Source organism: Glycine soja, chromosome 10 (genome assembly GCF_004193775.1).
Source record: "Glycine soja cultivar W05 chromosome 10, ASM419377v2, whole genome shotgun sequence".
Classification (NCBI taxonomy): domain Eukaryota; kingdom Viridiplantae; phylum Streptophyta; class Magnoliopsida; order Fabales; family Fabaceae; genus Glycine; species Glycine soja.
The window spans coordinates 33021328-33037991 of record NC_041011.1 but is presented as its reverse complement, the minus strand read 5'-3'; the positions used below and the strand labels follow the sequence as shown (position 1 = coordinate 33037991).

Below are 16664 nucleotides of genomic sequence, written 5' to 3'. Positions count from 1 at the left end.
ACTCCCCCCAACCTAGAATCTTGCTTGTCCTCAAGAAAAGTAAAGAAAAATTAAAAATAACAATAGTATAAGTATGCTTCAAAAATTATGAACATGCTTTGTAAAGAATCAATCCCCAAACTAATCAGAACAACATTTTTCACAATGCAACAATGAGAAATGAAAGCACAAAGATGGATTTCACAGAATCAAAAATGAGATTAAGATCATTTTGCATTTTGTTTCTAAAAAATATCAGAGGAAACACTGGATTAATTCAAACAAAGGAAAACCTCATCAAAGGTGTATAGTTCTCACACAGGCAAGTGTTTCATCTCAATTCCAATCACTGATATGTCATAAATCAATTTTGCAAGTTATTTCCCATCAAATCAAAGATAATGTGCATAATCATCATGGATCAATAGGTCTTTTTAAGGTTGGGCTTGGTTTTGAAGGAAATCTAGGTTTTTTTGGATATTCAAACATACCTTAAGAATAGGAGAGCAAACATAAAAATCTAGATAGTAACTTAAATGAACGATCAGTTCCTATCTTTTTTCATTTCAACCAAGTTATCGCATCTTTCTATTAAGATATTTACAACAACTCTGTACATGATTCAGACATTTATTTATCCATAAAGAACTTGTTTTTCCTTTTCTTTTTCATTTTTATTTTTGTTCTTTTCTTTTCTGATAAATATTTCCTTTTCTTTAACACCCATAAAAACGGAGTATTCACATCTCATTAGCCACTAAATGATAGAAATCCCCATCAAAAACACCCTTTCTCTCCTAACCTAAGGTAAGGTAGGAAACTTTTATCCTAGGTTAGTGTTCCAAAAATATCAAGTGTTTGGCTCAAAGGGTTTGCAAATGGAAAAAATAATATATATTGGGATAGCAGTTTGGCCAATGGCTTAAAATGTATAGAAAGAAATAATTCCTAGATCATATTCATGAATCATATGTAATGACAATTAGAAATTCATGCAAAATCAACTATAGAGCATATCAATGAAGACACTCAATGTAAAATCTGTGGTTGCACACAGTCACTAAAGCTTAAGGCCTTTTTCCATATTCAAATCAAATTAGTGTTTCAAAAGTTGTTATTTTATCAACTCCATACAAAAATATTTGAGTTAATTTGGTGTTTTGGAAAAGTCCTTCATTGTTTTTCATTCTCAAATGTTTTCAAAAGAAATCCTTTTGTTGTGTTCTGATCCAAAAATAAGTTTAAAAAATACTAGTTGTTGATTCTTTCCAAAACATGTTATGTTCAAGAAAATTTTTCTATACAAGTCCCAAAAAAGAGTTATAATCTATAACTATACTAATAGAATATCAAAGCACGCATAAATTAATCAAAATAAACTCATGTAAGTAAAAAAGGTAATAAAGTGTTGAATTTTAATACAAAATGATAAATAAACATAAAGACAAATTCATGAATTTTTGAAGGTCTTGGCTCAAGAGCTTATTCTCCTTGATGATCATGGTTAAGGAGCTCAGTCTCCTTCAATGAAATAATCAACAGGATCTGCCATGTCTTCATCCTCCTCCTGAAAAATAGGCTTGTCCCCAGGCCATGCAATGATAGCTCTAACAAAACAGATTAGAAATTCAAAAAACATAATTCGTGAATAAAGACTCAAACTAAGTTTTAGACATATAAGACATAAGATTAAAGTAACACAAATTAAGACAAAGTTTAAAAACATTGGGTTGCCTCCCAGGAACGATTCTTTAACGTCTTTTAAGTTGGACGTTATTGTTGTGACTGAGGCTTCACTATTTCACCATCCATAATTCTTTTCTTTTTCATAAGCAAATCCTTCATGAATTTATCATATTTTGGCATCTGCTCTAACGCCTTAGAAAAAGGAATGTTAGTTTGCAGTTGTTTAAAAATATCTATAAAATGCTTGTACTTCCTTTCCTTATCTTTCTTTGACGGAGCATCGGATAAGGAAGATGCTCAATTGGTGGATGGTTTACTATAGCTTTACCTTTGTTAGTGGCTTGTTCATTTGATTTCTTCTCTTCTTCACTTACCACTTTTTCTTCCACTTTTTCACTAGTCAGCACTTCATCATTTTTCTAGTTTTCTTTTTCAACTCCTTCTTTATTTTTTTTCTCATCATTATCCTTCAAACCAATCACAGTCCCCCACCTTGTTGTAATTAAATTACAGTGTTCCTTTGGTTTGACCTGTGCGGTTGCTGAGAAAGATCCACTTCCATGTTCAGATAGTTGTTTTGCCAGTTGTCCAACTTGAACTTCTAGATTTTTAATAGAAGCATCAGTGTTCTTCTAGTTTGCGATGGACTCCTACATCAACTATGTTAAAGTATCTTTCATCTTTGACATTCTATCTGGCTGAGCTTGTTGTTGTTGTGGACCCCTATTTGAAAAACCTCCATAAGAGTTATTAGAAGGACCTACAAAAGAAATGATAGTAGGACCAGAATTTTGTGGTCTCCTGCCATAAGGCTGATTTGAACTTGAGCCACCTCAATAGCCTTGGTAGCTTCCTTGAAAGTTTTGTTGAGGTCTATCTTGGTTCTGTAGATAATGGGCCTCTTTTTCTTGTTGTCCATCACTAGGTGCTAAACAGTGGTCATTCTGATGGTTACCACCATAGAAATTACATCTCAAAATTTGTTGAACTTGGTGAGCTTGATTTGTTTTCTGCAGTCCACCTTGGTGATATTGTTGAGGAAGTTGGCTTATCTGCTTTGTTAAGGCCTCAATTTGTTGCGTCAAGAGTTTTTTTTTTTGAGCTAGAAGTGCACTCTGAGTGTCCAGCTCCATTATACCTTTTCTTTGAGTCAGAGCTCTATCATGATGACTTTGATAATCACTAGCTGCTATGGAGTCAATGATTACTATGGCTTCCTTCGGACTCTTGGACATCATAGTGCCTCCAGCTGAGGCATCAAGGACCATCTTGGTTTGAGGTTTCAAACCATTATAGAAGATATGTAGTTGTGCAGCATTATCTAAGTTATGGTTCGAGCACCTCCACAACAAAGATTTGGATCTTTCCCACGTCTCGCAAAGAGGTTCGTCAAATCCTTGGGAAAACATCGCAATGGCAGATTTTGCGCTAATAAATCTTAAAGGAGGAAAGAACCTCAATATGAATTTCTCCTCCACCTCTTCCTAAGTGTTAAGGCTTTTATTTGGATGTGATTGGAGCCATGTTTTGGCCTTACCTGCTAATGAAAATGGAAAAGCTCTGAGGTAGGCAGCTTCAGAATCTTCGTCAAAAGCTCCCATAGTACTGCATAGTTCCATGAAGGTAGACAAATGTGTGTATGGATCCTCATGATCCATTCCAGCAAAGGGATGTGAGCCCATTAGGCTAAGCAGTGTTGGCTTTAATTCCACGACCTTATTGATGAAAGGGGGAATGACTATGCTATTGTAATGTTTTGGGCCTTGCTGATAAGCTTAGTCACCCAGAGTCCTCCTTGGTGGTCTATTTCCTTCTCTTCTTCCAGCCATGTTATTTTTTACAAGTGGCTTATCAGTTGAAAGATAATAAGAAGAAGACTCACCTAGTGTTATAGTGGTTGCTTGTTTCTTTTTCTTTCTATTCTTCCTTTTAGTCTTGGTAATTTCTAGATCAAATGGTGATTTATTTGCAAGAAATTTACCTCACATAAAGGAAAAAAGAACACACTACAACAACCCGTAAGCACCAAGGTTAGTGAAAATAAAAGTAAGCGAAAATTTATACAAGATTAAAATGAAAGAAATAAGTACAAAGTTAAGAAAAAAATAAAAGAGGGAATTTGTACAAAATCAAAAGAAATTTACAAAGGAAAAAGCATATCAAACTAAAAGTTTAAATCTGAAAGAACTAAGTGGATGACTCGAGTCCCCGGCAACGTCACCAGAAACCTGTTGTGACTTTTGGCAAGCGTACCAATAGTCGTTGTAGGTTTCACATTTATAAAAGAGTTCATCTCCACAGGGACTTGAGTTACTTAATTTATTCAGATAAAGGTTATCAGTTTAATAGTTATGTACAAATTCAATCGAATGTCATTTGATTTTGGTTTAACTAACTAAAGATAACTAAAAGTAAAAGAATAGTGAAAATAATGGATTTACGAAAATAACGGAAATACAAAAATACAGAAATAACATAATTCAGTGCGTCATAAATATGGAAATTGCGAAAACGATTTAAATTAATTCAAGAAAACATAGGATTGGACTTCATCGTTCATACCCTTAGTATTTTAATAAGATTAACATGTATAAATCATTTTCTAACATTACTGATGCATACATAATTACCCCAAGTCAATTCCTCGCACTTGGAACCTAAGAACATCTACTAAATATCGATCCCTCGTATATACAGTAAATATCCCAGCATTACAATTATATTCTCGTGTTTTTTGCAATCAAAATGTTATGCTCTATTCCTAGCAACGTAACATAGAGAGTAAAATCATTTGGTTCAAATTCTAAGATTATTTTCCAGCCTCACTTAAAATCCAATTTCGTGACACTAGTGATCAAATAAAATCAAGCATTAAGAGTATAATAAAATTACCAACAATGAGTAGAAAAGATTAATACATGTATAATATCAAAAGAGATACATAAGGGTACAAAGATTACATCCAATCCTTTAGAAAAACTAACCGATCATTGTGCAGAGGACAAGACTAACAAGAGAAATGGCGAAGGAAGTAATCCACGGTCACAACTCTGCAGCGCCTCGGCTCCACTTTTCCTCTTCTTCTTCTTCTACATTTTTCTACTGATGTCAGGCTACTGGTATTTTTCTTCTCTTCCTCTGCATGGCTATTTATAGAAAAAGTCATCTAATGCAGGGGAAACTCACCCAGGCGAGCTGCTTGCTTAGGGTTGAAGGTATCGGCTCGCTCAGGCGAGTGGCTTGCCTAGGGCTGAAGTTTTCTCTTTAGCCCAAGCTAGCATCTGAAACCTTCATGAAAAGACCATTTCGCCCTTCCTTTTAGTTTTGTTTCTGGATCTAACAAACAGCCATCAAAACCTACAAATCATGGATGAATCTTTCATATTTAAACAACAATATTAGTAAATGTACAATATATATAAACAACTAGATTTAAGGGTGGTTTATAAGAAAACTATTACAATCAAAGGATAAGTGCTAACAATTTAATTCCAAAAATAATAGAAATTTTTCACTTATCAATAGTCAGTCAAAACTAATGTGTCGTGTGGCCCGCCTGGAAAACCCTCGGCATGTGCAACTTCATCATCAACAGTTGCTTCTTTAGGTTTTTTGTGGACCTCATCAGCTGTGTGATCCACGTGCTGAACATCCTCAACAACAGGGGCAACTTCCCGTTGCCTACGTGTAGATACTCTGGGCCTTCACCGCTAGGGAGCTTCATCTAAATCCCAACTTACTTCTCTCCAAGAGCTCTTCCTACAACTATGCCTATAGCTCGACTCAAATCTCTAATTCTAACCACAATTTGTACATTTAAACCATCATAACAGTTTATGTCAAAATTCGAACAATAATTCAATCAATTACTATTTAATATTTCATACATAAATGAATAAAATATTTTTTATATATATTTTTAAAATATTTTTATTTACTTTTACTTAATCAAAATAACTTCTTTATTAAAAAGCACCTTAAAAAACTATAATTAATTAATTAAACAAAATAACAAAAAATATGTCTCCTTGCCTATTTTTTTACAAAAAAACTAATATATAAAAAATATATTAATATATTATTAATTTAAAAAAACAATAACTATTTAAAAACAAAAATCAAAATAATATATTTTTAATTAAAAAAACAATAACTATTTAAAAACAAAATTCAAAATAATATTTTTATAATTAAAAAAACAATAACTATTTAAAAACAAAAATAAAATGAATATATTTATACTTAAAAAAACAATAACTATTTACAAACAAAAATCAAATTAATCTATTTTTAGTTAAAAAAGAATAACTATTTAAAATTAAAATTCAAAATAATATATTCATAATTTAAAAAAATAACTATTTAAAAAATTAATATATTTATAATTAAAAAACAATAACTATTTAAAAACAAAAATAAAAATAATGTATTTATAAATAAAAACATTAACTATTTAAAAAATAATATATTTATAATCCAAAAACACATTAACTATTTTAAAAAAAATTAATATATTTATAATTAAAAATTAAAAACATTAACTATTTAAAAACAAAAATCAAATTAATATATATATATATATATAATTAAAAAATAAAAAATAATTAACTATTTAAAAACAAAAATCAAAATAATATATTTATAATCAAATAAAAAGAATAATTATTTAAATACAAAAATAAAATTAATATATTTTCAATTAAATAAAAAAACATACTGATTGAATAATCCGTATGTGTTATACGGATTGAATAATCCGTATAACTCATACGGATTACCCTATCTGTATGTGTTATACGGATTAACCAATGATTTATTTTAATAATATATTTCTTTACATATATAAATTTTTATTAAACTTGTGATTTTTATTTACAATTTATATATCTAAAAAAATTAATTATTAGATCAAAATTAATTATCACAAAATTTATTATGTAAATTTACATATGCATTAAATATACATTAGAAATTTTACTGTTATATATAACGACATTAATTATTTTATAACATAATTGATCTATTAGCTCAATTGGTTAAAGCGTCGTGCTAATAACGCGAAAGTCACAGGTTTGATTCATGCATGGGCCATTAAAATTTTTAAATTAATTCTCCGTAATCCCATTACGAGCATACGGATTGTCAATCCATAATGAACTTACGAATTTGTAATCTGTAACAGCTTTATAGAAGGGTAATATTGGAATTCCACATCTTTTGTTGGGTGCACAAGCAATTTGCTGGTGCACAAAGTAATTGCCTCATTTGACTTTGGGAACTATCTAAAAAGGCCCATCATTTCTTCAAAACCCAAAATAATTCGTACGCAAATCAAATGAATATGATAATCCATGATATATATCAATGAGTTTAAACACTTTGGTTTCTCTACCTTTCTCTTCTCTTTGAATCACATGTTAAATCATATTTTGAAGATTCTCTTTTAAATGTTCTCTTTTCATCACGTGGTTTGGATTACATGTTAAATCTTCACTTTTAAAAATGTGGTCGTAGCAATTAATATATATCAATGAGCTTAGACACTTGTTTTGGACTAATACGTTTACATTGAATTGTAAAGCATTACGGTAGCTATCATGCATTACCAATTTGATATCAATTTATCAGATGTATACAAAGTTAAAAAATACCTTGGAGTTTTGTGGTTTCCGATTCCAATACAAGTTTCATGACTAGTTATTACCTAAACTCAGTTCAGGCCTAAGCATCTAAGCAATTTAACTGATCTGCCACATACCTCAGTCAATCTAAGCAAGCAAGTAGGCAAAAAGCCACTCAAAGAAATTAATCTTCGTTAAAACTCGCATGTTCTTCTATATTTCCTTGGACAAAGTGATCATCCCAATTGATTAAGAATATTTTGAAGAGGTAGTAGATACTTAGGCTAATTGACCATTTTAGATCACTTTTAAAAAGTTTTTTTTTTAATCAAAATGAATCTCTTTTAAAAGATATTATCGGCATAAGTATGTTTTGACTAATGACTCAATCAAAATTTCAAATTTGAGGACAAAACATACCATGTGGCCATAACTAAACTTTTATGTCTTTAAATTTTAAGAAAAATCAGTATAATCTTTAAACTAAGATCCCTCTATCCATTAAGTTTTTTAATCCTGAACATATCGATCAAGGGTTCTTGAACTCTTTAAAAAAAAGATTTCTAATCCCTAGATAAAAGTTTGAACCCCATTACTTTTAATTATTTAATGAGTTTAACATTTAAAAATTTGACCAATCAAACTTTTTTTAAAAACTAAAATATTTAAAGAATAGAAGTTGAAAAATCTTAACCAATCATGCTTTTGTTCCAGGACTAAATATTTTTTAAGAAAAAAAAATATAATCCATTATTTTAACTTAGCCTTAATCAACAAAAGTAATTTAGTTAATGAAATTTTCAAAAAATAAATAAATAGAAGCGGGCATTGCAATAAGTTATTCAAATGATTAAAGACACGGGAGCAGGATAAAAATCTGGAAATAAAATTGCATAATCATATGCCTCAATTGGACAATGACCTATCCAAAACTTTGTTCGTGCCATCCCAAAATAATATATACATAATGGATCAACTGCAGAAATTTAAAATCTCCGAAACAAAAATTGAAATTAAAAGGCAAAACCCTTACATCATGTTTAAAATTATGGCTATGTTGGCTTGTTCATCATTCATTTCTCCCATAAATTATGGCAAGTCCATTTCCCCCATCACTCATTCATAGGCACCTCGGAGTTGACTTGTTCATAATCATCCTCACTCTTGCTCTCTTCAGCATCATCCATTGAGGCTCCCTTTTGGAAGTAATCAACTTTGAAGTCATAATCACCATCCACGGGATCCGATGAGGCTCCGGCTTTCTTGGCCTTTTTCCTTTTCTTCTTCTCTGCTCGCCTCATTTTTGTATTAAGCATACCATCTGCAGCATATAATTTTTCATTTTGCATGCCAGCTTCACTGTTCCCCTTGTTCTTGCCAACATCATCTTCTTCCATTGATTCATCAACCTCAGCCAGGTTTCCAGGACCTTCACCTTGTTCAGCTGGTTTGATTTGTGTCTCGTCCTATAAAATCATAGTTTGTAAGAGGATGGGTTAATTAGTAAATGTGAAAGGACTAAAAATACGAGTATGATTGATATCAACAATAGTCAATTCCCTAGGCATGTTCTCCTAAGTTTAAACATCTTCAAGAAACATACCTCTAACATCATCTCATCAAGAGTGAGAGGGTGACTTGAAGGAACTTCAACAGCATTGAAGTTATCAACAGATATAAGGCTCCCAATATATGAAGATTCACTGCTGTAAACTTCATCAATGTTAAACTCTTTTGAAAAATCAGAAACTATATTGGCCTCTGAAGGTTCCCCTTGATCCCTATTTGGGGGCATGGTATAATATATAATTTTACCTGAAACATACAAGTGGAAATTTCTCTTAATTTGGTAAAGCATTGAGTATTTCCTCATTTTTAACTTCAACAGAAACAAGTTTCAGTTTCTCTGTATATGATTTAGCAAAATCAATCAATGTATGCATACCTTCATTCCAATCATGAAGAACGATTCTTGCAGCAGCATTAATGTCAACTATTCCACCCTTCTTGAGCTTGCCCCTAACTGTACCTACCTTCAGTAGAAAATCATCAACATCGCCTAATTTGAAACTTCCAATCTTGTAATGAGTTACCAGCTGCTCAGGAGGGCAGAGCTTGAGAATTTCCTTCACTGCATAGTCCAAGTTAAAAGAAAAAGACTTTCAATTTAATCATGGAAACAAGAGTCAATAGCCAGAAAATTTGAATTCAACATAAAGATTTTCCATTAATACAATAAATTTTTGGAGCTAACTCGGTATTTTAGAATTGACTTTGATAAAACAAACTTCAATTTATATCTAGAAAAAGTAAAACACAACCAATAGCACTTTTATCAGGATTCTAGAGTCAGGAGGAAGGACACAAATTGTTGAAATTTGAATTTATAAATGAAAAAGTAACTCTAATTGAGAGGTGGATAGGATAAGAGATTCACCAAAACAGATATTAAGCCAATAGCATCTCCGCTAAAAGACAGCCCTGAGCAAAACACTAAAGAAAGCAACATAACAAGTTTAAGGACAAGGTAACACCTGATATGAAGACATTCTGGTAAAAAATGCAACAAAGAATAGCAAAAATTGCATACTACTGTAATGTGTTTCTTCAATGTCGCAAGCTCATTTTCTTTACTAATTTTTTTTCAAATTGTACTCTTATAAAGCTACTACCATCCATCTTGAATTGCACTATAAAGACCTAAATAACTGGATAATAAGGGAAAGAAATGCCTTGATATACCTGGGTTAATTGGATTGTCTAACTTCTCAATTCTCTTGCAATTTTTTAAAACCACGGAAGCATCATTTTCTTGAGACTTCAGCATAACAACACCAGGGCAATCCAGCAACTTAACATTTTTGTCCAAATGAACCTCTTGCATTGATCTTGTTAACCCAGGAGTAGAACCAACATTGACAACATGGGACCTCTTTAAGCTATTAATAAGACTACTCTTACCAACATTGGGCAAGCCAATCAAACCCACAGTGATCGACTTCTTGATCTATCAATACAAGGAAGCAAAATAAATGTGAAGACCTTCAATGAATGATCTAAAATCAAACAGACAATTACAGAAATAACAAAATTAATGGATAAGCAACAAATATCACATAAGACTAGAAGAGAAACTACATGAATTACAGGGGGTATTTGTGTTCCAAAACAGTTCTGCTACCTCATGACTTCTTGAGTAATTTTTCAACAATTTGATGAGAGTATCAGCACCAAGACAATCACTTAAGTTTGATCTTTGTTGTTGTGTGCTGCACTTGAAGGCCACAGTAGGTAATTCTTCTCTAAGGTACTTGAGCCACTTCTCTAAAGCTTCTTTAGGCACAAGATCTATTTTAAGAGCCAAACAATTAGTCAGTGCAAAAATAAATATTCCAAAAAGTAGAAAGGAAACAAAATGAAATGTGATCAGTGAGCTACCAATTTTATTTAAAAGCAAGACGAGACGTTTATCAGGTCCCGATTTCATCACCATCTTTTCTATATCAACACATCGAGTACCCAATGGATCCCGGGCATCAAGCACCTCCAGTAAGACATCAGAGGCTTCAATGACCTTAACCAAATCTTTGTAAAAGGCCCTATCTGAGCTATCTATGGAATAAGAAGAACAAAAAATTAATATAAGTATAGAGGCAAATAAGCACTTAACATTAACAAAATTGTCAGCCAATTACAAATAAATACACACCTTTAGTCTTCCCAACAGTACTACCTTTTAGAGTATTCATTTCACTCAATTTGGAGTTATCTTCATCCTCTAGCAAGCCCAATTTCCTTTTCCGAGCCTGAAACAAGCATTGAACATAGTAAAGTTTCTAACTACAAGAAAAACAGAAATCAAGACTGAAGCATAACACAGAAGCATTCTAGAGTTCATGTCAGCCTTTTTGTACACATCCACACCATCAATTTGCCTGCAGGTTTAAATCTCGTAGTTCTAATAAATTAATAAAAATAGATCTTCAACAACAATACAGCTGACAAATCATGACTTACGAGAAAACATGAAGGGTTCATATAATATAAGAAAACAAATATTACAAATATCCACACACTTTCTCTTCCACCTCATTTCTTCCTATCTCTTCTTTTTCCATCACATTACTTATCACATATATCACTCTCCCTCTACCTTCTCTCTTTTCTTCCTAATTCCTTTATCTTCCCACCCCATTTTGAAGTGGATGTCAATCAGCACTGATAAGAATAAAGACATGCAAACACTTCTATTTATCAATAATCGAACACCTCATTAACATCTACGATGTATCTTTGTCTCACTATTCCCATCACATCACATCACCCATCATTCCTACACTTCACTCTCTCTCTCTCTCTCTCTAGGTGTCAGTTAGAACCCAAGTTCCATGAATTTGTTTTTCGAGTAAATAACCAATTTGTCCTCGAAAGTGTGAGCTGTAGTCACTTTAGACCCTCAGTAATAAAAATTAAAAAAAAAAAAGTTCCTGAAAGTGCAATCCGTCACTCCCTTCGGTCCATGATTCAAAAATTTATATGACTTTACACTTTCAGCAACCAGTATGGCGGTTTACCCATTAATTTCCATAAGAACAAGGTCCATCACTCCATCAAATTTCTACAATTTATTTTTCATTTATTTCACTGTCTATCTCATCACAAATCAAAACATATTACGTGCGGGAATTAAAAAAAGAATACATGGAACGGTGTGTTCAATGAAGGAAAGAACAACAATTACCCTTTCCTTGCGTTCGGCTTTCTTTTGTTCCAATTCCTCAATTGCCTTCGCCCTTCGCGCCTCGAGGGCCTTGAGTTCCTGCTCCTTGAAGGGCCAATCGTTGGGAATACCAGGATCCTTCTCAACCTTCTTCTTCCCACTCAATCGAAGCTTCTTCGCTTCCTTCGTTTTCTTCCTGTTGTGCTCCCTCACCTTCCTTATGACCTTGTACTTCTTCTTCAGCGAAACCCTCTTGCTCTTACTCTCTTCAACACAACAATTTCGCCACAAAAAAATAATTTTTAAATTAAAACATTAATATTATACAACGACGGTGGTGAAGGGTTTGAAAAAGAGTTTTCTTACTCTTGCTCTTCTTCACCATCTTGTCGTCTCGAAAAGGGGAAGGAAAGAGAGAATGGAGAGAGACGGCGGAGAGAAGAAGAGTGTTTGTTGCTGAGGTTTTAGAGACTGAGGCGAAAGATATACTTAGGGTTTTAAGTAGTATAGTATGGGACTATTGGGTTTTTGTTTTTTTATAATGGGTTTGTTGATATTTAGCTTATCTAAAATTTAAAATAGTGTAATATAATGTATGCTTACATAAGCTTTTTATATCTAAAAAATATGTTGTTTTTAAATTATTATCTAATATTTATTTTTTTTAAATAATTATATGAAAAAATTATATGTTTCAATTTAAGACATAATTTTTTGTCAAATAATGACCTGAGTAATAGAGTATCATGTCATCTGATCTAATTACTAACATATCATATCATTGTCATTGTCATGTCTTCAATTGCAAATTTACAACGACATGTCACTAATTAGACTTGACGTGATACTTCGTCCGTCGCATCATAATGAAAGATTAATAACATGTATTAAATTGAAACATAAAAATTTCACATAATTATTTGAAAAAAAAATAAATGTTTAGATAATAATCTGAAAACGACCTATTTTTCATATATGAAAAACATGTTTAGGCCAAACTGAAAAATAGTTTTTAAGTAACAATGATAAGGAGGATTTTTATCAAAATAAATAATTTAATTTCAAATAAAATGATAAATTTTATTATTTTATTAAAAATAAAAAATAAAAATGATAATAGTAAATTTAAGTTATGTTTAAAAGCAAATATTATAAGTCAATAAGAAAAAATTGTTTCTCAAACACTTTTATTTGATCAATTAAATTTGTAAATTTGTCGAAAAAACTAAAAGTTAATTAAAATAACTTGATGAACATATATGTAATTTACTTTTATATAGACTTAATAAACTTTATCCTATTTATTTTTTCAAGATAATTTCTCATTCAAAATAAGAAATACATTAAATTAATATGATATTTTTTATTGATAGGAATAAAAATAAACACGGTTTGAATTGTACAATAGCTCACTTATCAATTTATCATGTTTAGCCAAGTGAACTAGATTAATGATAGTACTAAAGGTGAAATTAAAGAATTAAGATGCATACATATATCTTGGGTCATTGAAGGAAGAGTGAGTAAGAGGATAACATGTTGGCATGCTTTGGATGATAACTCATAGAACATCAATTATATATGATTTAAGTATGTTTTTCATATATGAAAACAGGTCATTCTTATATTATTACTTAAAAATTCCTTTTTTGTCAAATAACTAGCTGGAAAAAAAAATTGTTTCAACTTAATAATTGTCGTTAGTCACATTCCATTAAGTGATGACGTGATAAACATAGTGTCATGTCATTAAGTCTAATCACTGACACGTCATTGGAGATGATAACGAGACAATGACATGTCAAGGATTAAGCTTAATGATGTGACTCTCTATCTGTCACGTCATCACTTAACGAAATAAGACTAACAACATGTACTAAGTTAAAATAATTTTTTTTATGTAGTTATTAGATAAAAAATGAATATTATATAATAATTTGAAAACATCCTATTTTCTAGGTATGAAAAACTTATTTAAGCTTATAATTTATAAATAATGGTTTCTTTAAAAAAAATATACACGAATGATTAGTTTAAATAAAATTTAAAGAAAATACTATTTTTTTAGGTTATAAAGTTGCATAAAGGAGTATATTTTGAACAATAACATATAACAAATGAATATACATTTCAAGAAGAAAAGATTAAACTAAATAAAGTTGATTGTTGGAAAATAATTCAAATTTGTAATTTTAAATCCCTAGGATATTTTTAGATTTAAAAAGGATATTGTCTTATTTTTATGATATCCTTTAGAATTAAAGATATATTCTATAAATTAGATATTTGTTTTTTCTTTTAAGATTATGATATTAAGTCTATATATAGAGATTCTTAAGATGAGAAGAAATTTCACTAAAAATTGAGAAGAATTACCTACGTGAATTAGGGGTCGTCATCTTAAGTGAGAGAGGAGTCATGTGGAGGAAAAGTTTGTAAGTTTATTCTCTTTGTCCCGAAAAGGCAAAAGCTTGTTATGAGAAAATTTTAGGAATGAAAGTTTAAACCACGTTAAATACATTCAAGGTCATAGATGTAGGGATGAAGGCTCAAATGCGTTAACAAAATATGGTTTGGATATAGAGATGGGTCTGAACCATATTAAATAAATTTATGATGATTTTTCATTTTTTTATGGTGTTGCCTTTTGTTCTTAGTTATGTGATTTTTGAGTTATAAAAATACATCAACTAGAAGAATAATTATTTTCATTATTAATTAAAAAAAAATTTAATCAAGTGATTGAACACAAATGATTATTGTATTGAAATTAAAATTGAATGGTTTGATGCCTCACATAAGCCTGAAATAAGTTTCTCTATAGAGCTTTTTTTAAAAGTCACTTTTCATAAAATTTATAATATCAAAAATATATTTTGAAGTATTTATAACTTTGGTTTTTAATTAAATTTAAACACTTTTAATTTTTTAATTATAGATTAATTATATATTTTACTTTTAATTATTAAATTCATTGCATGTTACGTCTTTTACTGTTCATTTTAAGTAGGGCACACACTTTTATTAAGTTAAATCATCTTGAAGTATAATATTAAAATAATATAAAAAAATGTGAATAGAGTAATGGTTAAAATAAATAATTTAATATCAAAAAATTAAAAAATATATATCATCTAAAAATATCAATATCTTGAACTATATGCTGGAATAATAAAACAAATATTATAAATAGTAGAATAATTAAAATAAATAGTATAATATGAAAATATCCAAATAAAAATAATCAAATAAGATAATTTTATTATCTTTTATTATCACTATCTTATATAATAAAAAGGTAAAAATTATAAAATCCTATCTTATTTTTAAAAAATGTAAGAATAATAAAATCCTATGAGTGGAAGAATACAGAAAAAATATAATAAAGTCTTACATTATATAGAAAATATTATCAATGAAATAATAAATATTCAATGACAAAAAAGAAATATATATGAAAACTTGGAAGCTAGAAACTAGTATTTTAAAAAATACGATTTGTAATAATATCACAAGAAACACTAGAAGTTAAAAAAAATAACTTGTGTACAGAACAGTCAAATAAGTTTTTCATTTAATAAAATATTAAAAGATAACTAAAATGTTTTGTCAACCATAAAGTATGTTAAATTTAAAAATTATATTCAAATTGAGATTCACTAATATTACAATAATTTTAAAAATTAATTTATATAAAAATATATATTAATTGATAGTGTTTGATTGGAGGGAAATGGAGGGAAGAAAAACATCTATATTCTATATATTATGTATTTATCTATAAAGGAAGCTTGAAGTTTTGTCAGTATTATAATTTGTGACATCGTGAATTTGGTTCAATAAATGTTTGACATACTTTAACATTTGTGAGTTGTTAGATTGAAATTCTAATTTGACAATGGCTAATGATTTCATTCAATAAATGTCTAACATACTTGAACATTTATGAACCGTTAGATCAATATTTTAATTTCACAATAGTCATTGATTTAACTGTCGGAAAATTTGTTGTGAAAAAAATGCTTAAACATTTTAAAACCATCAAGTGACAACTCTTTGCTTCGTAGCACTTAAATTCGATGTTGGAACGGAAAAAGAGGGAAACAAGTTTTCTTACTTTTGCTCTTCATCATCTTGTGCTCCTTGTTATTGTGTTTTTCTTGGTGGCATACATTTTTTATTTTATAAAAACCAAAATTATATTTTATTCATTGCTTAACATAGAGAACTACTCATCCCTACTTAGCAGAGCCAATATTCTCTCCAAGCTGGTTGTGGTTGATTCCACCACCCTCCAGCTTGCAGGGAGAAGGGTAAGAAAGATGTTGCACCAATAGGTAACTAATTGTTAGTTGGATGACTCCATATTAGGCATGACAATTCTCCCTGCAACTTGGGGGGATCCCTGAGGGGATTGCCCCCATTCAGGGTCTTGTGGTTGGGAAAAAATTCCCCACGAGGACGGGGATGGGGATGAAACCCCCTTGCTACTAATTCAGGGACAGGGACGGGGACTATGTTCCCCACCCTGCAGGGTTCTCGTATCCCCGCATATATAGAATTTTACTTATATACCCTCATAAATTATAATATGTATAACATAAATATAAGGGTTAATATAGTATTTTACTAGTAAAAAAAATACAAAATAAAATTAT

At 30.3% G+C, this 16664-nt stretch overlaps 1 protein-coding gene across 1 annotated transcript; it reads right to left on the bottom strand.

The window, feature by feature from the left end:
- Positions 1-8152: 8152 nt before the first annotated feature.
- On the bottom strand, positions 8153-12518 carry LOC114371199 (guanine nucleotide-binding protein-like NSN1). The gene is made up of 9 exons (XM_028328637.1): positions 12373-12518; positions 12028-12272; positions 10996-11092; positions 10725-10898; positions 10468-10634; positions 10029-10293; positions 9232-9417; positions 8890-9101; positions 8153-8752 (listed from the first exon to the last, which is right to left on the bottom strand). Exons 1-9 carry the CDS (start codon positions 12389-12391, stop codon positions 8399-8401), a joined length of 1719 nt encoding a protein of 572 aa, XP_028184438.1. The 5' UTR covers positions 12392-12518; the 3' UTR covers positions 8153-8398.
- Between the last annotated feature and the right edge of the window lie 4146 nt (positions 12519-16664).